This window comes from Nilaparvata lugens, chromosome 13, assembly GCF_014356525.2.
Source record: "Nilaparvata lugens isolate BPH chromosome 13, ASM1435652v1, whole genome shotgun sequence".
In the NCBI taxonomy this organism is placed as follows: Eukaryota; Metazoa; Arthropoda; class Insecta; order Hemiptera; family Delphacidae; genus Nilaparvata; species Nilaparvata lugens.
Genome location: NC_052516.1, coordinates 1351018 through 1376374, shown reverse-complemented (window position 1 = coordinate 1376374; position 25357 = coordinate 1351018). Strand labels below are relative to the sequence as shown.

The following is a 25357-nucleotide window of genomic DNA, read 5'->3' as shown; positions in this document are numbered from 1 at the left end:
TTAGCCGCTTCAGACAGTCAGTGAAATTTATTCATAATCGTAACAGAATATGGCACAATAAAATGAAAAGCTATCATTCAAAATTATACAATATTGTTAGAACCAGACAATTTCAAACATAGAAACATTCACGGAACTTGTATTTTATTAATAATCTAATGAGTTGTATTTTCATATTTTTCGACACTAACTTTCTTCACACGAAATCAAAATCACACATGAATATTTCAGGAAATTTTAACGTAAATCTTCAAAAGACTACACAACAATGATATATATAAAAATGAATGGTTGAAGAATTACATGAATTATTAACATTGATAAGCACAAAAAATATTTTGTTTTTCTATTATAATTATTATTGAAGGTATGAATTCTACACTATTCTCATCACAATTCATTGATTCCAACACAATATTTTTTCTGAACGAATGTTCAATTAATTAGTTCATAAGACGAAACAATAAATGGCTTATTCGATTCACAATAATCAGAATTTGAATCCCCTTCCATGAGAGTAAAATGTTTATTATTCGACAGATTTTTATTGAAATCTGTTGTGTTAATTTTGATTGTAATGTTCATTTAAGTACGAGATCTGTATTATTGTATGAGATCTTTAATTTTTGTATGAGATCAATGTACTCCTGAATGAGATCTTGTAGCCTATTCTTGTATGAGATTTTGAGACCAATAATTTTCTTTAAATTTTCTTGAGGTCAACAAGAATTTTACGAAACTTGTTGAGTCAAATTCTTCTCCAAATTGAGATCGTTGATAAGTTTCTCCATCTGCACAAAGTCGACCGGTCTAGCTGTCACCTGCTTCTGGCGTGCCATGTACGACATTACTTGCTGCAATCAAACAAATTCAAACAATTACAATACTTGCTGCAATCAAACAATTCAAACAATTACAATAACAATCAAACAAATTCAAACAATTACAATACTTCCTGCAGTCAAACAAATTCAAACAATTACAATACTTGCTGCAATCAAACAAATTCAAACAATTACAATACTTGCTGCAATCAAACAAATTCAAACAATTACAATACTTGCTGCAATCAAACAAATTCAAACAATTACAATACTTGCTGCAATCAAACAATTCAAACAATTACAAAACTTGCTGCAGTCAGACAAATTCAAACAATATTACTTACTTACTTACTCCTCAGCGCTACAGGTCGTTACAACCCTTGGCCTCCCAGACATAGCCCCTCCATCTCTCCCGATCCTGTGCCTGCCTTCTCCAGTTACGAACTCAAGCGTCCTTAATCATTCTCCACATCATCCGTCCATCTACTCCTAGGCCTACCTCTTCTTCTTCTATTGTATAGCCTTTCCCTCCATATACATTTTGCAACTCTTTCATCATTCATCCTTACCATATGTCCTATCCATCTAATCCTGCCAGCCTTGATAAATCTGACGATATCCTCACTGCCCAAGAAACGCTCATTTCACAATTTTTTCTCCGTTTCCAGTGTCCATTTTCACACACAGGGCCAAGGATCCTTCTTATCACCTTTCTTTCAAAAATTCGTAACCTTTCCATGTCACCAGCATTAAGTACCCAAGTCTCAGAGCCATAGCATACTACAGGCCTGACTAATGCCTTATACAACTTCACCTTTGTAGCTCTTGATAGTAGTCGAGACTTGAATAACTTTATACTTGCATAGAATGACCTGTTACCTGCCATTATTCTATTTTGTATCTCAGCTGTGATCTTACCACTACTGTCACAAGCGTTCCCAGGTATACAAAAAGTCATCCACCTGCTGAAATGTGTAGGGTCCAATTTTCATATTTCTAGTAGCTCCCCTAACTACGGCTGGTGACACTCTTAAATACTTTGTCTTGGCCTCATTGATTTTCAAACCCATGGCACACTATTGTTCACAGTAGAGTGAAAGCTTCTCTCAAGGCCGGCACAGTTCTTGCTATTATGACCAAGTCATCTGCGTATCCACAGACCTGCCACAATCTATTCACAACAGTACTTTCATGTGCAATGTCCTTTACTGCCTCGTGCAGAGCTAAATTGAACAACAATGCCGAGAGAGCGTCTCCCTGCCTTACTCCATACTTCACAGGAAAACGCCTTCCAACAGACTTGCCTATCCTTACCCTAGAGTATGTCTCGTTCAGGGTAGCCGACACCAGCTTAATTAGTTTTGATGGCAAACCGTTATTGTTCATGGCTTCAAGTAACTTCGTTCTGAATATTGAAAAACAATATTACATACTGAAATATAGTGAGTTCACTTGAGAATTATACAAAATAGACGCAACAGGTGCAGTCATTTGGATAGAATGCCACCTGGAAGAATGCCCCTTGAAGTCAAAAACTATAGACCTACTGGAAAAAGAGAAGTGGGAGGCCAAGAATAAGATGGGTACTGGAATAAATCAAATCAAATCAATTTATTTTCCATCTTTTACAGTAATTAACAGGTTAATTAATAAATCTAATCCCCGAAGTATACTTCTTTCTTTATAAAGATGATAATGATGATGATGATTACCGACTATCTACTGTTACTATAGTACAGTTATTGATTAACAGGTTAATTAATAAACCTAATCCCTGAAGTGAAAATGATGATAATGATGATGATTACCGACTGACTATCTACTGTTACTATAGTCCGTGCAAATTTACTTCAGACTTGGAGGAATATGCAGCGCAGAGAAATGAAGGGAGATCAGCCAATTACAGTGATTAATAGAGTCATAGGTAGAAGCGCAGTTGCCAATTTGTCAGTCGTCTGACCGCTTTAAGACAGGAGACTTCGCATGTGTAGCATGAGCACATGAACAGTCACTAGAAGTTGGAGATCACTGGCCGCTTCAAAACGGCAACATCGCGCCTCTGTATCCCTCCCGCTGTATGCTTTCTCTGCTGCACATGTCCATCCCAAGTAAGAAGTAAATTTGAACAGAGTATAAGAGAATCTATATACAAAACTCCAAGATAATCATTCCAGTAGTTAAGACGTGATGATGCGTCATTCGTGAATTTCCTATCCCGTACGTGTATAAGCCAATTCTTCTCCTTATTATTTAATATCGGGACACCAGGCTTCGCCCGTTATTTATTTATTGACTATTGATAAACCGAACTCAATTGTTTAAAATGATTCAGGAAGGACTAACAGGTACAGCCCAAAACTGTTTCTTCCCCGAATTTTGGTTTATACACTATAAATAGTCCAGAAAGTAGGTTATGTTCCATTACACTTGAATTCAGGTTCAATTTTCAGTCCAAACATTTTAAAACAAAAAAGTTCTAGTTTAGATTATTTACAAACCAAATTGAATAACAAAATAACACTCACTAATCACTTAAAATGTTCAAACAATGGTCAACTTTTAGAATTATTATAGACTCTAGTTTAGAAGGATTATCATGTCATGTCAACAAATCAGATCATTTTGATCAAGTCGATTAAATTATTTAGATAATATTTCTCGCTGATTGATTACACAGCTGTAAATAAATCTGTTTCTCTCCTACACACGCATCTTTTGTTTCGACAGATGACGAAATTATCATCTGTTTTTCCAAGGATGAATGATTGTTATCTTTTTCATGTCCTTCAGCAAGTTTTCCCAGGGATGAGACCTAGTGCAATCGAATTTTTATATCATAAACCTACTATGTTCCAAATCTCGTGAAAATCGCTAGAGCCGTTTTCGAGATTCGTTGGACATAAATAACCAGATATAAATAAATATGATTATAAAAATATAAACAGATATACAGAAATTGCTTGCTTGATAAAATAGGATTATTGTAGAATGTTAAAAAAATGCAATAACTCACCGGAATATTGACAGGCTGTATATTATTGGCGGGGTTTGTCTTGTAATCCAAACAGCTCATGACCTGAGCCCAGCTGACCTGGCCCTCCACCGCTCCAACTCCTCCACAGCTGGTGCTGCATTTGTCCAAGAGGAGGTTGATGATGGTGACATCCAATGGGAGACGACATCCCCTCAGCACACAGTAGGCGGTCTCCTTGCTGACGAACCCTGTACAGTCAGGATCACGGTAGCGGAACGACTCCTCTACTCTCTCGAACGAGTTGAAGAGAAGACGTTTTAGTTCGCATTGGATTACGCTTCTGTAAGAGAAGAATAAAATTGGTAGTGAATTGGGAAGAACAGTAAAGAGAGAAAGAGAACAACAACAAGAAGGAGACGAAGAAGAGGAAGAACAACAAGAAGATGTAGAAGGAAAAGGAGAAGAAAGAATGGACGAAGACTAGGAGTAGAGAGTGATGAAGACGAAACAGGAGGATTAGAAAAAGAGGAGGATTAGAAAAAGTGGAAGAAGAAGTACAAGAAATAGAAGGAGAACAACAACATTAACAACAAGAAGAACTACAAGAAGAAGTAGAGGAAAAGAAGGAGAAGAATGGAAGAGAGGAAGAATGGATGAAGAGTGGGAGTGGAGAGAGGTGAAGAAGAAAAAGGAGGATTATATGAAGGAGTGGAAGAAGAAGGAGAATACAGGAGAAGGATTAAGAAAAGAGGAAGAAGAAGGAGAAAAAGAACAACAACAACAACAAGAAAAAGAAAATGTTGGAGGTAAAACAGATGAATAGGAGAAAGAGGAGAAGAATGAATGAAGACTAGGAGTGGAGAAAGATGAAGAAGAAAGAGGAGGATTATAAGAAGGAGTGGAAGAAGAAGAAGAAGAAGAAGAAGACAGGAGGAGGAGTAGAAGAAGAAGACAGAAGGAGAAGAAGTAGTTGAAGAAGAACAGTGAGAAGAGTAAGTAGAAGGTAGGAGAAGAAGTAGTAGAAGAAGAGGAAGAAGAGTAAGAGGAGGAGGAGGAGGAGGAGGAGGGATAAGGAAAATGGTGAAGAAGAACAGTGGGAAGAAGAAGAAGAAGAAGAAAAAGAAAAGAAGAAGAAGAAGAAGAAGAAGAAGAAGAAGAAGAAGAGAAGAAGAAGAAGAAGAAGAAGAAGAAGAAGAAGAAGAAGAAGATGAAGAAGAAGAAGAAGAACAAGATGATGATGATGATGATGAAGAAAATGAGAAAAAAGAAGAAGAAGAAAAAGAAGAAGAATAACAGTTATCCTTATCAAAATTCAATAACAAAAATTCAAAAAGTAATAGTAAATAGCTGGAACAATAACTCATTTCAATTTCCTTCAAGTATTGGATATTTTGGAGCGTCATCCCATAGCTTGGTCTCAACAAATCAGCAAAATTTTTCATCCATTAGGTAGAAAATTTTATTTTCTACAAAATTGATTATTATAAAATTCACGCTAGAATGTACGGTTTGAAAGTTATAGGCGAAAAACTAAAGAAACTACAGATTTTCTCAAACGCACTCTGAAAAGATATCTATTAGGATATTATCCTAATTCAGTCAAGAGGACAGCTCAATCCAGTCATGAAAGCAGGGCTGGAGTTGAAGAACTAAACATGACATTGCCTTAGTTTTATTGAAATTGTGGCCTTAAACGTCAGTTTATTGAAAAATTGTATAGAACAATATTTGTAGAAAACAAAATTATCAACAAATTATGTATGAACAAACTTTTTCAAAAATTTCGAAATAAGAGCATAAAACGGTAAAAACTAGTGAAGATACACCTTCCCAGCACTGTGAATTTGTATTGAATTGATGAATAACGCCTTCAATATTAACTGAAGAGCACGTTATTGGAGAGTATTGTGTAGAGAATTTTATTATCTTCAAGAAAGGTCCTCAAAGAGAATGAGCTAGAATGAGTATTTAAAAAGTTATTAACCTAAAACTGTCGGAACTGCAACTTTTACTTTCCAATATTTCTATCACAGCCTCAGTTCAGAAGCTTTGGAAAGCCTTCAAGCTGAGAGAGCGAATGAGGGAGCTCGCGACATCTAGCGGCAGAATGTGTAACTAAACATCCCACAAAACTGATGAACGGGCCAAACAGTATGACTTGCCTACAGATTTTATAAAATTACAAGCTTATTACTTTATATCTCAACAATTTTAGAACATGAAATCAAAGGGAATGAAACGTTTCATCGGAAAAAATTATAAGAATATCATGCTTGATAAGAAATTGAGCCGATATTTATGAAAAACCAACTGTGGAGAACACGGCTTCAATTCAGTCACACGTTTTTAATTGATTCATTAGAACTCAATGTCTCATTGAATGGATAAAATATTGATCAAAATTGATTAAATGTGTCTTTGTCTACAAATTATCTTTCCTGTAATTTCTTGATATAATTTGTTTTAAGCTCGCAATTGAGTAGAAACTGTACTAATACTTTGTTTCTGTCACATTTTAGTTCTAGTTTTTGCCGATAGATGGGGCGAGCGCGTCCTTTTGTTACTTCTGGGTTCATCAGCTCAGCTTCTGACTTCTCAAATCAACCTCTCAATATCCTGAGTTGATAAATGGTAGTATTTGCGATACGTCCTATCGTTATTTTACATAGGAACATTTTTGTAGAGAACAATATTTTCTACAGTATGAGAGTTTAAAAATACTATAAATACCGTAATTAAATGCGATATTATCAATTTAATATTATACCACATCAACAGAAATGGTATACATGTCTAGTTATTGCTATTTTGTGTCTTTATTTTGTTTTTGACGGGAAAACATGTGATGAGAAAATTTGTGGATTTTTTCTTATCTACAAATCATGTTCCTCATAGTTTTTCGATAAAATGAACGATTGTTTCACAATTTGAAGAAAAATAGAGCAATGTCAGGATTAGTTACAATTTCTGCCACTAGACAGCGTGAACGCTGCGATTTCCCATTATTTTAGCCGTCTCCTGTTATCACTACTTCAGTCACTAGCTTCAGAAAGCTCAGATCCCGGTAGCGAAAACTTGTAGTGCCTTCACGTTTTTGACTATAACTTTTAAACGGCTCATTTTAACAAAATTATGTGGAGTGCAAAGTTGTAGTAAACAAAATTTCCTATCAGATCTGTACTATCAAATGTTCTTAGTCTCGATATTAGAGGATAAATAAGACAGTAAAAATGAGACAAACTCGTGAATTTGGTGATTTTGTTTTTCAACTATAACTTTTTGAAATACATTGTGATGATAAACAGCTGTAATATTATAATCTGTTATCTCTGTTACTAAGACAATATTTAATGTCGAATAAAGCTCGTGTTGAGTCCAATTCTATTACAATTTATTCGACATTAAATATGTGTCTTAGTAACAGAGATAACAGATTATAAATATTACAGCTGTTTTATCATCACAATCGTTGGATTGTCAGAATATAAGTTCAATATAATTTATAGTTTGGAAAAGAGAATATACCAGCAGACTATCAAGAGTCTGTGCCACTGTTGGATGCCATACAGATATAAAGAAACTGATAAAAATTCATGAGGACCTGTGTCATCTAGGAGTTACTCGACTCTCATTGGACCAAAACAAAGAACTTACCATATTCAATAGATGATGTAAAAGAAGTATGTTCCAAATGTATTACATGTTCTGAAATGAAACACGTTATGCCAAAGAACTGGCCGCCTTATCAAAGCAACTCGACCATTTGAACGTCTTAATATGGATTTCAAAGGCCCACTACAATCAAGTTCAAGGAACAAGTATATTTAGTTTCTTATAGACGAATATTCAAGATTCCCATTTGCCTTCCCCGTCCTGACATGACTACTAATACAGTAATAAAACCACCTTACATCACTATTCTCTCTTTTTGGTGTACCGTCTTACATACATTCCGATAGAGGAACATCGTTTATGTCATCAGCTTTGAAAAATTTCCTACTATCAAAAGGAATTGCCAGCAGCAGAACATCGCCCTATAATCCAGCCGGTAATGGGCAAGTCGAACGGTACAATGGAGTTATATGGAAAAGTGTGATGCTAGCCCTAAAATCGAGAGGTTTGAACAACAGTCACTGGGAACAAGTTCTCCCCGATGCCCTTAACTCTATTCGTTCCCTATTATGCACAAGCACCAACTGCACACCACATGAGCGGATGTTTTTTACATGCAAGAAACTCAAGTAATGGAAAACCATTACCAACCTGGCTATGACACCTGGACCAGTATGGTTGAAGAAGATGACAAAAAACTCAAAACAAGAATCGCAAGTTGAAAAAGTTGAATTAATCGAGAGTAACCCTGAATATGCGTTTGTTCGCCACAACGACGGCAGAGAATCGACAGTCTCACTTCGCCAGCTCGCCCCATACCCCACGAGTGCCGATTAATATTAAGGGGGGAAGATTGTGATGATAAAACAGCAGTAATATTTATAATCTGTTATCTCTGTTACTAAGACACATATTATTTAATGTCGAATAAAGCTCGTGTTGAGTCCAATTCTATTACATACGGTATGCTTTTTGACGAAATTCATTAGCTTTCTATTTTGCTAGGAAACGGAAATCTACTATCTACTTGCAAGGCCATTACAGGAAATCACGAAGATTCATATATCTTCCATAACTTTGATAAAAAGTTCTTATTCTTCACAAAATATTCCATCATTAATTCCTCTAGAGACTTTTTATAGAGTTCATCAAGGAATTTTCACAGAGATAATTGATAGACTAAATATGTCAGTGAGAGATTGCGAGTCTTTTGAGAGGTACTGGATGAATTAGTTAGTCTCAGTACTACTACCCTTGATTTGGAGACCGCTTGAGTCCAGCACACTAATTAATTTCACATTTTTTGATTTAGAAGAATTAGAAACTACGACTTTTTTAGTTACAGGACGGAAGTTCTGAATTCCTGAATTATGGATAAATTTAGTATGACTTGGGACTGAGGTTCAAAACCATTGACACCATTAAGGTTAAAAACCATTCCCCGATGGTTCAGAACCCAATAGAAGCTGTAGGTTTTAATATTCAATCTTTTATTTAGTTTAATAGAGTAAGGGTGAGCACCATGAAACCATGAATGAATATTTTGTTGAATTATTTTCAATAATCAATTGCATAAAATGAATAATCTTACCTGAGAAGGTTCAAAACCATTTCCTGATGGTTCATAACCCATCAAGAGCTGTAGGTTCTAATATTTCATCTTTTATTTAGTTTAATAGAGTAAGGGTGAGCACCATGACATCATCAATGAATATTTTCGCGAATTATTTTCAATAATCAATTGAATAATCTCACCTGTGAAGGTTCAAAACCATCTCCCGATGGTTCAGAACTCATCAGAAGCTGTAGGTTCTAATAGTTCATCTTTTATTTAGTTCAATAGTGTAAGAGTGTGCACCATGACATCATAATTAATGAATATTTTTGTGAATTATTTTAATAATAAATATCATAAGTTGAATAAACTCACCTGAGCAAGTCACTTGGTAGAGGATCAGTCTGATCTTCAGTGGCGTAATGTCTTGCAAGAGTGAGAATTTCATGTTCGGTTATACAGTCTCCCAGGACACTCTTCATGGCATCCCTGGAAACATTATTAGATAATACAGTTCTAGCAAAGAGAATAGAATACTCTCCAATTTTCTCTCCATAAGAATAAATACTCTTTGATTTTCTCTCCATGAATTCTAGCAATGAGAATAAAATACTCTCTAGTTTTCTCTCTATGAGAATAAAATACTCTTTGATTTTCTCTCCATAACTTCTCGCAAAGATAATAAAATTCTCTCTATGTTTTCTCCCCATGAATTCTAGCAATGAGAATAAAATACTCTCTAGTTTTCTCTCTATGAGAATAAAATACTCTTTGATTTTCTCTCCATAACTTCTCGCAAAGATAATAAAATTCTCTAGTTTTTCTCTCCATGAGAGGAAACCATGAGAGAGAGCTAGAGAGTCTAAAATCAATCTCTTTTTAGTTGTTATTTTTCTATGGTTCTAGCATTGAAGAACTGGACTTATAGCTTATAGTAGGAACAGCATATCAAATCAAATCAAATCAAATCAAAATTTATTTCCATTTAAACTACAGTTTACAAACTTAAATATAAATTACATATTATGGAAAAGATCAGCATCCGCAAAGAAAGAATCTGAGCGCGGATGCGAGTTTGCTATTTCATAAAACTAAAAAGAAATTATAATTATAATTCTATTCTAAAAACAAAAACAAAAAAATACACTATTACTAAAAAATTCTTATAATTGACACATTACTGAACATGAAATAACAAAAGAAACCTATTGAAAAAATTTCTCCCGATACAGCGATTTTTATTATTGCTATTATTTATGTTCTATTTGTGTGATTTTTTCCTGTTTTGATTATTACTATTAGTTTTTTATGTTTTATTATTACCATTTACTAAGATTTATTACTATTTCGATTTGTTATTTTTATTACTATTTTATTATTATTATGGTTTTTTTTGTATGATTATTTCTGTTTTGGGGTGAACAACTATTTTTCAGGATCATCAAAAAGATTCCAGTATATCACCATTCTCCCTCAACCAGTGATCTATTTCTTTAGAATAATATTTTTTGCAGCTGATTTCTACAATCCTCGCTGGAATCAGGAGCATAACTTTATCAATTTTGTATTTGAATTGTTGCCTGTACATTTAGATCCATCCTAACCTGATTTTTGGTCATTGTTCTTAGGTTTTATGGTGTACCTCTCTGTTGAGCCTCAAGTTACATTTATTTATATATTGAATCAAATTTTTAAAATACAATTCTTTAATAGTGAGCACTCCAATTCTCTAAAAAGTTCATCACTTGGATAGCGTCTAGGTTTACCCAGGGATGCTCTTATTATGTGTTTCTGCACCACGAAAATTTTGTTCATATGACAGCTGGCCGCTCCCCCCCAGGCCAGTATCCCATACTGCAAACAGACTGTGCATATGCCACTAGATCAATTTAGCTATATCTATGTCATTTAACAAATTAATCTTATAAATCTGAAAATTAGATACTTCAATTTTTTACATTTTTCATCAATATGGTAGTTCCACCTTAGATGGGAATCAATTATAACACCTAAATACCTGGCATGATCCACCTCCTTAAGTACAGGGCCCGGCAAGGGGCCAGCGCAGGCAAACAACATGACAAATTACGAATTTTCAAGCTTAAATTTATTGGTCTGGATCCAGCATTTGGGGAAAAAGCAATAAATGAACTCTTTTTATGATTCAAAGTAAGTTGTGCATATCTAACCATGACTAATAGACTTCAACCCTTCTAATGCAAGATCTCTCACTTCTTCCATGTAGAGCCTGTGAAAGTCATGATAGTATCGTCTGCGAATGAAATTATCTTTCTATCTTGTGTGTTAAGTTCAAGTATATCGTTCATATACACAAGAAAATAACACTGGAGAAAGTACAGTTCCCTGTGGTACGCCATATTCTGATAGGTTTTTTGATCAGACTTATTTCCTATTGAAATGATTTGCGTTCTGTCTTTGAGATAATGTTTGAACAAATCCAATGCCTTGCCACGTATCCCTATATTCTCTAGTTTTTTAGCAGTGTCACGTGTGGAATAGTGTCAAAGGCTTTTGCCAGGTCGAGTAGGACAGTTAAAGTTTTCTTATTTTTAGCAAAATTATCAGTCACTATTTCTGTTTTTATATAATCTATTTAATATCGGGAACCGAGCTTCGCTCTGGAGTACGAAAGCATAAAAAATATATTACGAAAGAAGGAATTATAATAAAATTCATAGTTCATACAGAAATGTTCTATCAAATCACAGTAAATTGAGATTAATTCCCAGAGGAATGCAAAAATTTCCCTCACAAAGGCCCGGATGCACAAAAGCCAGTTAAATTTTAATCCTGATTAATTTCACGTGAACCAAATCAGAGGAGACCATTTCAAAAAGATGGATCCACTGGAATTAATCAGGATTGAAAATAACCCGGCTCTTTTGCAACCGGCACTAAGTACCTGATTGAATGATTACAAAAGTTCAATAGCTGAGTCTTAATTTTGACACAGTCCCACACACATGAACTCGCTCACTCACTTCCATCACCAACAGACAACGAAGTAATTATTATCAGCTGTTTTTCCAAGGATGAATAATAATATCCTTTTAATGTCCTTCAGCGAGTTTTTCCTGGGATGAGGCCTAGTGCAATCGAATCTTTATAATTATTATAAACCTACTATGTTCTGAATTTCGTGAAAACAGTTGAGAGCCGTTTTCGAAATCTGGTGAAATACAAACATACAAACATCTAAAGATTTTAAACATCCAAACATCTGAACATATAAACAGAAGCTCGTTTAATAGTATAGGATAAGAGCCTTCAATTTACCAATAGGATTTTAATTTACTGATTTGTCACTCTTTATCTTTGACTTGTATTGGAACTGATAAGATATCTGAGTGAAATATTCAAGCACTGATCTCATAATATTGCACTGAGTATAATATTGACCACCACCATCCATGGCTTACTTTACTCTATCTATAGTAGGCTGTGCCACCACACATGAACTCGCTCACTCACTTCCATCACCAACAGACGACGAAATAATTATTATCAGCTGTTTTTCCAAGGATGGATAATAATTATCCTTTTAATGTCCTTCAGCGAGTTTTCCCGGGGATGAGACCTAGTGCAATCGAATCTTTATATTATAAACCTACTATTTTCTGAATTTCGTGAGAATCGTTAGAGCCGTTTTCGAGATCTGGTGAATACAAACATATAAACATACAAACACAGTACAGGGACTTCTGTTTATATGTTTAGAATATAAACAGAAGTCCCTGTACGGTTTTAGTACAGATTTATTTCTTGTATGAGGTTTCAGAACCCTCTTTCAATGTCGAAATTTCATCTTTAATCTGTTGTTGAACTTTCAGCATAATTTCTTATTTGTTAATAATCATGCAATGGATGAGGGTAATGATCTGGTGAAGTATTTGCTTCAAACTCCGTTTCCTTCTTTGTTTCTTGAATAAAAATATGCACTGAAAGACAAGCGATAAGCTTTAAAGTTTCTAGACTCTCCTTTTAGTATTATAGGTAGCTTCGCCACTGCACTACTCTAAGCTCAGTGAATGAAATACAATTTCTATCTAGACATGATTTGCATTTTTTTTTTGCAATATTGAAGCTATTTTGATTATATTAAATACAAATCATTTATTACATTATTTCTAGCTAATTTATTACAAACACAGTAATCATTGTAGACGGATGAAACAAATAACTCCCGTTCGTTCTGCATGAGTCTCCATGATGGAGATTGATGAGCTACTATTTATTGACTACTAGCAGGTAACCCATGCTCCGCAAGGGTCTATTTTCAAACTTGACAAATTGAAAACTTGACGTGATAAAATATTGGAAAATTGAAAAAAGCCTATAACCATCCTTGGTTAATTAAGAATCTATTTGCAAAATTTCAAGTCATTCAGTCCAGTAGTTCAGACGTGATGATGCGTCAAACATAATTTTCCTATTCCGTACGTTTATAAGTCAGTTCTTTCCTTTATTACAGTATAGGTAATTGATTGATAACAGACTAATGACTTTATTGAAACTGATATCGAAATAAACTGACCTGAACTGTCGGAAAGTGAGAATCGGAATGCGTTGATCGATTAGATGTTTGGCCACGAAATCCTTGTAGAATGGTCTCACCGCCTCCCTTAGTTTACTCACTATTACACTGGAGTTGCTTTTCGGAAACTGAAACAAAAAATTTCAAACTCTGAACAATTTGGATATAATCGAATCAATTTATGAACCAATATCCCAAATAGGAGCTTGTACATTTGTTGGGATAATATACGTAACTACGATATTATTGTAACTACATTATAAACAAAATTCCAAATGACTTTATAGATGAAAAAATCACACGCAATTCAATTAAAAGTATAGAATATTGGATTGACCAAAATGTATTCTTTGAACTAGTGGTATAAAGTATAATGTTGTATACAAATAATTGTACTAAAAACAGTGAGCGATGGGCATGTATACTCTTGAACCAGGCTTGTAATATTGTCCCAAGACACATTACAGGAACTTCTTTTTAACTTTGTTGAAGTTCTGACACTGTGTTACTAGTAAATATTTGAAAAAACACTTACTTTTGATTGGAGTATTGAGGAATGCATTTCACTCCTGAAGAGGAGCTTCATCAGCCTCGTTCGAGTAAGTGTTTTTTTCAAATATTTACTAGTAACACAGTGTCAGAACTTCAACAAAGTTATTATATAGTGTTTCGTCATGGAAAGCAACTTCAACTTCTTTTTATTGTATCATTCAATTTGTTTTTCTTTGAGAAAGTTTCACTGTCATGATGGCCTCAAGATGTCCCAGTGATCAATTAGATTAAAATTTTCCTCATAGTATATTATGTATTGTATTCTCAGTATTTTTTTTTTGCTGTGCCTGTGCGTTTTTTTTTTGTTTAATAGGTATAGCTTCATTAGCATTATTAATTTCTTTTTGTAATTTCTTCGTTAGCATTATCAATTGTATATTAATTCATATACTGACCTGAATTGATACAGAATAAATAAACTTCAACTCACTGCCAACACACAAGGAATCTTATGTTGGCAGTGCCAAGTATTACAGTCATGTTATTGATGTACTCAAGTTACAATCAATGTTATTTATATTGTATTGTAAAAATATGTATTTGTAATTTTTGGCAATAGATTCAATTCAATTCAATACGTACAATGCATTGATCATTCTTATTCAATCATACAATGAGTAGGCCTAAAATAGTCAAAATAGTAAATAGAGAGAGAAAACATAAGATAAACTTGTGCAATGGTCCAATCAAAGACTTGACTACCGAAAACTTGAAGAATTTTAAAATAGACCCATAACCATCCTTGGTTAATTGAGAATCTATTTGCAGAATCTCAAGTTAATCAGTCCAGTAGCTCAGACGTGATGATGCGTCAAACATAATTTTCCGTAGTGTATAAGTCAGTTCTTTCCTTTATTACAGTATGGGTAATTGATTGATAACAGACTAATGACTTTATTGAAACTGATATCGAAATAAACTGACCTGAACTGTCGGAAAGTGAGAATCGGAATTCGTTGATCGATAAGATGTTTGGCCACGAAATCCTTATAGAATGGTCTCACCGCCTCCCTTAGTTTACTCACTATTACACTGGAGTTGCTTTTCGGAAACTGGAACAAAAAAATTCAAACTCTGAACAATTTGGATAAAATTGAATCAATATCCCAAATAGGAGCTTGTACATTTGTTGGGATAACATACGTAACTACGATATTATTGTAACTACATTATAAACAAAATCCAAATGACTTTATAGATGAAAAAATCACACGCAATTCAATTAAAAGTATAGAATATTGGATTGACCAAAATGTATTCTTTAACTGTTGTATACAAATAATTGTTACTAAAAACAGTGAGCGATGGGCATGTATACTCTTGAACCAGGCTTGTAATTGTCCCAAGTCACATTACAGGAACTTCTTTCTATTGTATCAGTTCATTTGTTTTTCTTTGAGAAAGTTTCACTGTCATGATGGCCTCAAGATGTCACAGTGATTAATTAGATTAAAATTTTCATCATAGTATAGTATGTATAGTATTCTCAAGTATTTTTTTTTGCTGTGAGCCTGTGCGTTTTTTTGTATAATAGGTATAGCTTCATTAGCATTATTAATATTTTTTTGTAATTTGTTCGTTAGCATTATCAATTGTATATTAATTCATACACTGACCTGAATTGATACAGAATAAATAAACTGCAACTCACTGCCAACACACAAGGAATCTTATGTTGGCAGTGCCGAGTATTACAGTGATGTAATTGATGCACTTAAGTTACAATCAATGTTATTTATATTGTATTGTAAAAATAAGTATTTTAATTTTTGACAATAAATTCAATTCAATTCAATACGTACAATGCATTGATCATTCTTAATTCAATCATACAATGAGTAGGCCTACATCATCAAAATAGTAAATAGAGAGAGAGAGAAAGCATAAGGTAAACTTGTGCAATGGTCCAATCGAAAACTTGAAGAATTCAAAATAGACCTATAACCATCCTCGGTAAATTAAGAATCTATATGCAAAATTTCAAGTTAATCACTTGAGTAGTTGAGACGTGATAATGCGTCATTCGTGTATTTCCTATCCCCTACGTGTATAAGTCAATTCTTCCTTTATTATATTATAGACTATCAGGTAACCTGTGATCCGCAAGGGGTTAGTTAAAAACTTGACCCACTAAAACCTTGAAGAATTTGAAATAAGTATATAACCAACCTCGGTAAATTAAGAACTATGAGGAAAATTTCAAGTAAATCAGTTGAGTAGTTCAGACGTGATGATGCGTCATCCATGAATTTCCTGTTTCCCATTCGTGTATACGACAATAATTAATTGTTTCCTTATTATATTATACATGATCACAGTTCAAAGTTAGCTAGTTAGATGAAATTTCAAAACTCAAGCTCCAAAAATAACTTCTATTTTCAAAGTTATTGACCGAGCGAAGTGAGGTCTAAGATTCAAGTCGACGGTTTGGCATTTCTCTTAATAATGTTTAAATGTTTATATGTTGCGAATTTACGGCGAAACGCGGTAATAGATTTTCATGAATTTGACAGGTATGTTCCTTTTTTAATTGCGCGTCGACGTATATACAAGGTTATTGGAAATTGTGCATTTCAAGGATAATATAAAAGGAAAAAGGAGTCTCCTTCATACACCAATATTAGAGTAAAAATCAGACTATTCATCATAAATCAGCTGTCGAGTGGATTATAAATTTCATGCCATGACTTGTTCATGTAATCACTTGTTCATCATAAATCAGCTGACAAGTGATTACACAGATGTGTTGAGAAGCCAGTCGATTGCTGTATTTCCATAAGGTCTATAGTTTCAATCATCAGGTACTTGTGGATGAGAATACTGCGTGAGATCTACTGTTCACAGAACTACTAGTTGTAGAATATGTGTAATAAATACATTTGATTGTATAGAATTTGATAGATTCATAACAGTGAAATAATACAGATGGGAATGCATGTGATGTCATAATATTGTACAAGTGCTAATAATAGATAGCCTACTTTATTATAATTATCAAATAATCAACCTAATATTGGTATTAAATATCCTGAAGACTTCTGCAACTGCAAATGTTGACAATAGAAAGGAAATTCGAATGAGTCACGATCGAGAAGTGTTTGGTGGTAATTAATTTGTATTTCTATTTAATATTAGTAAAGTGTAATAGGTACCGTAATTGATTCTGTATGGAACTATTTAATTAGAACAGCTTACATTAGTCCTATACCACTTTTTTGGACTCAGGGGACCTTGTAACGTATAGAAATTTACAAATTGGGGTACCTTAATTTTTTTCGGAAAGCAATACTTTGGTCAACTATGGTAATAGGGCAAGGAAAGTAAAAATCAGACTATAGAATTATTCATCATAAATCAGCTGACAAGTGATTACACAGATGTGTTGAGAAGCCAGTCTATTGCTGTATTTCCATAAGGTCTATAGTTTCAATCATCAGGTACTTGTGGATGAGAATACTGCGTGAGGTCTACTGTTCACAGAACTACTAGTAAGGTTGAAATTGAAATGTATTCCGAAGTTATCTTAATTATAAAGTTATCTTTCAGAATTTAAAATAGACCTATAACCATCCTCGGTAAATTAAGAATCTATATGCAAAATTTCAAGTTAATCAGTTGAGCAGTTGAGACGTGGTGATGCGTCATTCGTGTATTTCCTATCCCCTACGTGTATAAGTCAATTCTTCCTTTATTTATTATAGACTATCAGGTAACCTGTGATCCGCAAGGGGTTAGTTAAAAACTTGACCCACTAAAACCTTGAAGAATTTGAAATAAGTATATAACCAACCTCGGTAAATTAAGAACTATGAGGAAAATTTCAAGTAAATCAGTTGAGTAGTTCAGACGTGATGATGCGTCATCCATGAATTTCCTGTTTCCCATTCGTGTATACGACAATAATTAATTGTTTCCTTATTATATTATACATGATCACAGTTCAAAGTTAGCTAGTTAGATGAAATTTCAAAACCTCAAGCTCCAAAAAATAACTTCTATTTTCAAAGTTATTGACCGAGCGAAGTGAGGTCTAAGATTCAAGTCGACGGTTTGGCATTTCTCTTAATAATGTTTAAATGTTTATATGTTGCGAATTTACGGCGAAACGCGGTAATAGATTTTCATGAAATTTGACAGGTATGTTCCTTTTTTAATTGCGCGTCGACGTATATACAAGGTTATTGGAAATTGTGCATTTCAAGGATAATATAAAAGGAAAAAGGAGTCTCCTTCATACACCAATATTAGAGTAAAAATCAGACTATTCATCATAAATCAGCTGTCGAGTGGATTATAAATTTCATGCCATGACTTGTTCATGTAATCACTTGTTCATCATAAATCAGCTGACAAGTGATTACACAGATGTGTGGAGAAGCCAGTCTATTGCTGTATTTCCATAAGGTCTATAGTTTCAATCATCAGGTACTTGTGGATGAGAATACTGCGTGAGATCTACTGTTCACAGAACTACTAGTTGTAGAATATGTGTAATAAATACATTTGATTGTATAGAATTGATAGATTCATAACAGTGAAATAATACAGATGGGAATGCATGTGATGTCATAATATTGTACAAGTGCTAATAATAGATAGCCTACTTTATTATAATTATCAAATAATCAACCTAATATTGGTATTAAATATCCTGAAGACTTCTGCAACTGCAAATGTTGACAATAGAAAGGAAATTCGAATGAGTCACGATCGAGAAGTGTTTGGTGGTAATTAATTTGTATTTCTATTTAATATTAGTAAAGTGTAATAGGTACCGTAATTGATTCTGTATGGAACTATTTAATTAGAACAGCTTACATTAGTCCTATACCACTTTTTTGGACTCAGGGGACCTTGTAACGTATAGAAATTTACAAATTGGGGTACCTTAATTTTTTTTCGGAAAGCATACTTTGGTCAACTATGGTAATAGGGCAAGGAAAGTAAAAATCAGACTATAGAATTATTCATCATAAATCAGCTGACAAGTGATTACACAGATGTGTTGAGAAGCCAGTCTATTGCTGTATTTCCATAAGGTCTATAGTTTCAATCATCAGGTACTTGTGGATGAGAATACTGCGTGAGGTCTACTGTTCACAGAACCACTAGTTGTAGAATATGTGTAATAAATACATTTGATTGTATAGAATTGATAGATTCATAACAGTGAAATAATACAGATGGGAATGCATGTGATGTCATAATATTGTACAAGTGCTAATAATAGATAGCCTACTTTATTATAATTATCAAATAATCAACCTAATATTGGTATTAAATATCCTGAAGACTTCTGCAACTGCAAATGTTGACAATAGAAAGAAAATTCGAATGAGTCACGATCGAGAAGTGTTTGGTGGTAATTAATTTGTATTTCTATTTAATATTAGTAAATTGTAATAGGTACCGTAATTGATTCTGTATGGAACTATTTAATTAGAACAGCTTACAATAGTCCTATACCACTTTTTTGGACTCAGGGGACCTTGTAACGTATAGAAATTTACAAATTGGGGTACCTTAATTTTTTCGGAAAGCAATACTTTCCTCAACTATGGTAATAGGGCAAGGAAAGTAAAAATCAGACTATAGAATTATTCATCATAAATCAGCTGACAAGTGATTACACAGATGTGTTGAGAAGCCAGTCTATTGCTGTATTTCCATAAGGTCTATAGTTTCAATCATCAGGTACTTGTGGATGAGAATACTGCGTGAGGTCTACTGTTCACAGAACTACTAGTAAGGTTGAAATTGAAATGTATTCCGAAGTTATCTTAATTATAAAGTTATCTTTCAGAATTTGATAAAATACTTACCTCATTGGAGCGTTTCTCCATGTAATGCAGTGCATACTCATCAGCACTGGTCAGCTGGAATTTGAATACTTCCAGTTCCAGCTCACTCCCCACATAGAGATCATGCACTCCGTAGCACTGTGGTGGTTGGCTGGAGAACAACATTTCTCCAGGTTTCAGGATTTTGCGGCGGGATATCAGCATGCCTCCCTTGAAACCTGTTGAAAAAGATGTTCTGGATGTAGTGTACACACCATACCTTGATTGGTTTTATTAATTCACTCTCCATATTCCATTAAAGCAGATAGCTCTATCCTGTTTTGTATCGAATTATATTCCTGTGTATCAGATTAACATTAACAGTATTTGATTAACATTGATGTTGCTATCCTTGTCTATCATCGACAAAGCAGATAGCTCTATCCTGTTTTGTATCAAATTATATTCCTGAGTATCAGATTAACATTAACAGAATTCGATTAACATTGATGCTGCTATCCTCGTCTATCATCGACAAAGCAGATAGCTCTATCCTGTTTTGTATCAAATTATATTCTTGTGTATCAGATTAACATTAACAGTATTCGATTAACATTGATGTTGCTATCCTTGTCTATCATCGACAAAGCAGATAGCTCTATCCTGTTTTGTATCAAATCAAAGCACTTAAATGTTCCACAAATACGTTATTTCCAGACATAGGCTTATCATTCTACATCGACATTATCATCATCCATATACAAAGAGAACTATGTCTTACAACGCCATATTGTTGAAAAAAAATATCAAGAAAAACATATTGTATTCATAAGTGTAATATAAATAATAAATAATAATAATAAATAATAATAATAATAATAATAATAATAAATAATAATAATAAATAATAATATAATATAAATAATAATAATAATAATAATAATAATAATAAATAATAATAATAATAATAAATAATAATAATAATAATAATAATAAATATAATATAAATAATAATAATAATAAATAATAATAATAATAATAATAATAAATAATAATAATAATAATAATAATAAATATAATATAAATAATAATAATAAATATAAAATAAATAATAAATAATAATATAAATAATAAAATAAATAATAATATAATATAAATAATAATAATAAATAAAAATAATAATAATAATAATAAATATAAAAATAAATAATAATAATAAATATAATAATAAATATAAATAATAAAAATAATAATAATAATAATAATAATAATAATAATAATAATAATAATAATAATAAAAATAAATAAAAATAATAATAATAATAATAAATAATAATAATAATAAATAATAATAATAAATAATAATAATAATAATAATAATAATAATAATAATAAATAAATCTTATTCTATGACAAGTACATTACAGAATAACAATAATCAAATATTGAATTCAACAAAAATGCTTAGTGTACAGTCAATGAATACAATACTGTTTGCTAAAGAGTGAACTTTGTCTGCAAACAGGAGCATATCTCACAATTGAAAATAAAATAGGGAATTCGCTTAGCGTACACACATGAGATATTATAAACTGAAATAATGGGAATAAAATAATAATGATAATGAATATGAATGATACCAAATAGTAAATATAATAAATAATTAAAACCACACACACACACCACACACACACACACACACACACACACCACACACACACACACACACACACTCATACAACATGGAGCTGATTTTGTTAAATCATAGCTTACACCTTCCAATGGTGTATCAAAAAAAAAAAGAAGAACGAGTGAATAAAGTTCAGATTAAAATTCCAAAAAGATCCTCAATCTCTCCCGGTGAACGATTCATCAACCACAATCTTAATCTAGATTTAAAAGAAGCAATACTAGCTACATTTTTGACTTCAGTGGGAAGACAGTTGAAAAATTTCGGGCCCAAAAAAACGAAGCTCTTCTGAAACAAAGTACAATGAGAACGAGGCAATGTTATGACCCCCTCTCAGCATTCCTAGTGAAATAGGTAGGCCTACATCAGGTCCATGGTTACCACTTTTCTTATAAAATAGTGCCAGAACCTTGAAGACATACAGATATCTCAACGGCAGGATGGATCTTGCTTTAAAAAGTGGGAATGAGTGGACCCGCCCACCCTCACCGCAAATAACACGGATAATTGTCTTCTGCAGCCTAATCAAAGGCAAGAAATGAGATATATAAGTGGATGCCCAGCACGAAATACCATACCCAAGTCTGGACTGCACAAATGCATAGTACATTTAGAGACAACATTACCGGAAACAGATGCCTTATGTGATAGAATTTCCGCAGCATCAGAAAGAGAACCTGCTTCAGCTTCTTGATATGGAGCCTCCAAGTTAGAGTATCATCTAAAATTAACCCTAGGTACTTGATAGAATTGGTCCGGCAGACAACATCACAATTACAATTCCGCTGCCCCATCAAGCAATCCATATCATGATACCTGAGCGGGGTAGGGAGGTCAACCGAGGTAGACAAGGAAAAGCACATATACTTAGTTTTGTTCGAATTCAGAGCCAACCTGTTCATTCCAAACCACAAGCTAAGATCATTTAGATCTCTCTGCATCATATTGCACGAAATATGAGAATCCTTAGCAACATAAACCAGGGCTGTGTCATCAGCAAATGATGTAACACATCCCTTGAATTTATGGTTGAACAAGTCATTAATATAAACCAGAAATAGAACCGGGCCCAGTACAGATCCTTGGGGAACACCACAATTCAACAAAGTCAAAGTATTACTTTTTACTCCTTGCACTGTAACACATTGCTTTCTTCCACTCAGGTAAGAATGGAACCACTGGAGAATGTTTCCTCTAATTCCAGCCCATATTCTCACAGCTTTTCTATTGGAAGCAGTGAGAAGTCAAGAGATCAATATTATAGATCAAACCAATGTACCTAGAATACATTGGATTAAACCAAGGACTGTACAATCATGGCCACCTCTAATACAAGGCCCTGGCCTACGATATTGCAACGTCGCAGTGTAGGCCTAGAATATATGATTGGTGAAAAAGATCAGCTGGTATTTTTTTAAATATTTTCCACCAATCATGTATTCTAGGCCTACACTGCGACGTTGCAATATCGTAGGCCAAGGCCTTGTATTAGAGGTGGCTATGGTACAATAGAAATTGAATGTATTGTACAAGTAATGTGAAGAACAAGGAATTTAGAATGTATACATTGGTTCAAACCGCATTGAGTTACTAATTGAATTCAATTTAGATTCCAGCTGACATCTGATTTGTGATGATAGATTACAACAACTACTTTGTTCTTAATGCAATTTCAATGTAGATCTGTTACATCCTCAAAATGGATGAAGGAGTGAGTCGATTCCGTTGGCTCACAAACTCAACCTGTATAAATAATATTTATCTATAAATAAATATATTTATCTATAATAATATTATCTTTTCCTATCAAGGATCAAATAATATATTTATGTTGAAAATTTGTAGTTGATTGATGAAAGCAATCCAGAGTATCTGTTGAGCATACAAACTCACAAACGCAGAAACAAACCCACAAACAGAAAACGTTTGAATACACCAACATTATCAGTAAGAGCTCGCCACTCTTGTTCTCAAAATGGCATTACTGGTATGAGCGAAACTTGTTCGCTAGCAATGAGCCCAATTTGAATACACAAAATTATTATGGAATATGAAACAAAACCATGTTTTACAGTAGGCAAAATTGAAACAGAAAGGAAGACAACAGGCAGACAGATCATACACTATAATGTACCAATGTCCACTTCCTTGTTCAGATGACTACCACTTATATTATGAAATCTATATATATAAAACGTGGAATGGCACTCACTCACTGACTGACTGACTCACTCACTCACTCACTCACTCACTCGCAGAACTAGAAATCTACCGGACCAAAAACGTTCAAATTTGGTAGGTGTGTTCAGTTGGCCCTATAAAGGCGTACTAAGAACGGATTTGGAAAATTTTCCAAAGATACGCCAAAAATCTGCGTTTTTCCAGCGTTTTTTAGCGTTTCTCAGCTTTATCGAGAACAAATGAACAGAAAATGTTCAAATTTAGTACAGAAGCTCAGCTAGGGTGTAATAATGTTGTGTTAGAAGGAATTTGGAATAACGCCAAAGATACGCCCAAAATTAGCGTTTTTTTGCGTTTTCTCAGTTCTTTCATCAAGTAATAGATATAAAATGTTCAAATTTGGTACAGGGGTTTAACTAGGGTCTAAAAATTTTGTGATGAGGTGACTTTAATATTTCATCAAAGATACACCCATAATCAGTGTTTTTCTCAGATTTTCTGCATTTTCTCAGTAATTTGACTTTCTGATGGAATGAAACATGCTCAAATGAAAAATGCAGGCGAGCGAAGTGAGCCCGCTGATCTCGGATCGTAGAGCGAAGACGGATATGGCGAGCGAAGCGAGAGCCTGACGGCTAGTTAAAACTATAAAATCTTTAGAAGCAGAATTTTGCTGTGGTGAAAATTGATGCGACTTTGGAATACTTCTAGTCCCTTACAAACTATAAATCGCTTAAGTCTCAGACTGACCAATAACTCATTTATACAAGAACATCTATTACTTGAGAGCTCGAAACATGTTATGTAAAAATAAAAATGATTATCATAGAAGTGCTTTGATTTGCATTTTTCTGTACTACCTATGTACCAAATTGATTTTTTTCTTCTAAAAATAGGTAGTAAAATTCAAGGTTCAGATTATTATGTACATGACAATTTACTTGGTGATAATTACCTGAATTCTCGCAAGCGACTTCAAACACAGATATAGTGTCATCAGATAAATAGAAGCTGAGTATGAACGATCTGATAGAGTCGTCTGGTTTGTTGGATATGAGGCGGGCCGAAAAACGCAGCACATGACTGTCGTAGCCAACTCTAAAACACAAAACATCAATAATTTAGCATGATTCAAATGTTCGATTGATATTCTGAGGAAAATACCAACTCCTGACCTATAAAAAAAATACTTCTCCTTCTCCTACATCCATCCCTTCGTTGGTAGGGAGTTAGTGGGAAAAGGATATTTTGATTATTCTTTCCAAAGAATGGACATTGATATGTTCAAAGCTCCGCCAATTTATGTAGATGCATAACAATATTATCTATAGCTATTTCAAATTGCTTATTCCATATCATATACAGTTTAATAGTAATTTTCTTAGTCCATATCAGTGGTCGCCAAACAGTCGATTGCGAGCTACCGGTAGCTCGTGGGGTAGTTTTTGGTAGCTCACAGAAATGCTCGTGCAAAAGAATGTCATCCAGTTTGAATAATTATAAACACTTTCCCAGTCTGAAGAAAATCAATGACGAGAAAAATCCTCAACAGCACCGCAGCAATAACCAAGAATGCGTTGCAATTCTTCCAGACTTGAGACAACAGTTTGATCACGATTTCAAGATTTCAAAAG

At 33.6% G+C, this 25357-nt stretch overlaps 1 protein-coding gene across 2 annotated transcripts in view; it reads right to left on the bottom strand.

Annotated features, from left to right (window-relative positions):
* The window catches only part of LOC111054753 (EF-hand domain-containing family member C2), a 138672-nt gene continuing 113315 nt past the window's right edge, over window positions 1-25357 (bottom strand). Inside the window, exons 8-13 of one of the 2 annotated variants that reach the window (XM_039439535.1) lie at window positions 24679-24821; window positions 19895-20091; window positions 13521-13648; window positions 9341-9454; window positions 3838-4138; window positions 1-854 (exon numbers count right to left, since the gene is read on the bottom strand). In XM_039439535.1, coding sequence (XP_039295469.1) covers window positions 732-854; window positions 3838-4138; window positions 9341-9454; window positions 13521-13648; window positions 19895-20091; window positions 24679-24821 — 1006 coding nt within the window. In that variant the 3' untranslated portion in view covers window positions 1-731. Of the gene's footprint in view, window positions 855-3837; window positions 4139-9340; window positions 9455-13520; window positions 13649-14996; window positions 15125-19894; window positions 20092-24678; window positions 24822-25357 lie in introns of both variants that reach the window. The other variant, XM_039439534.1, reaches the window with a different exon arrangement.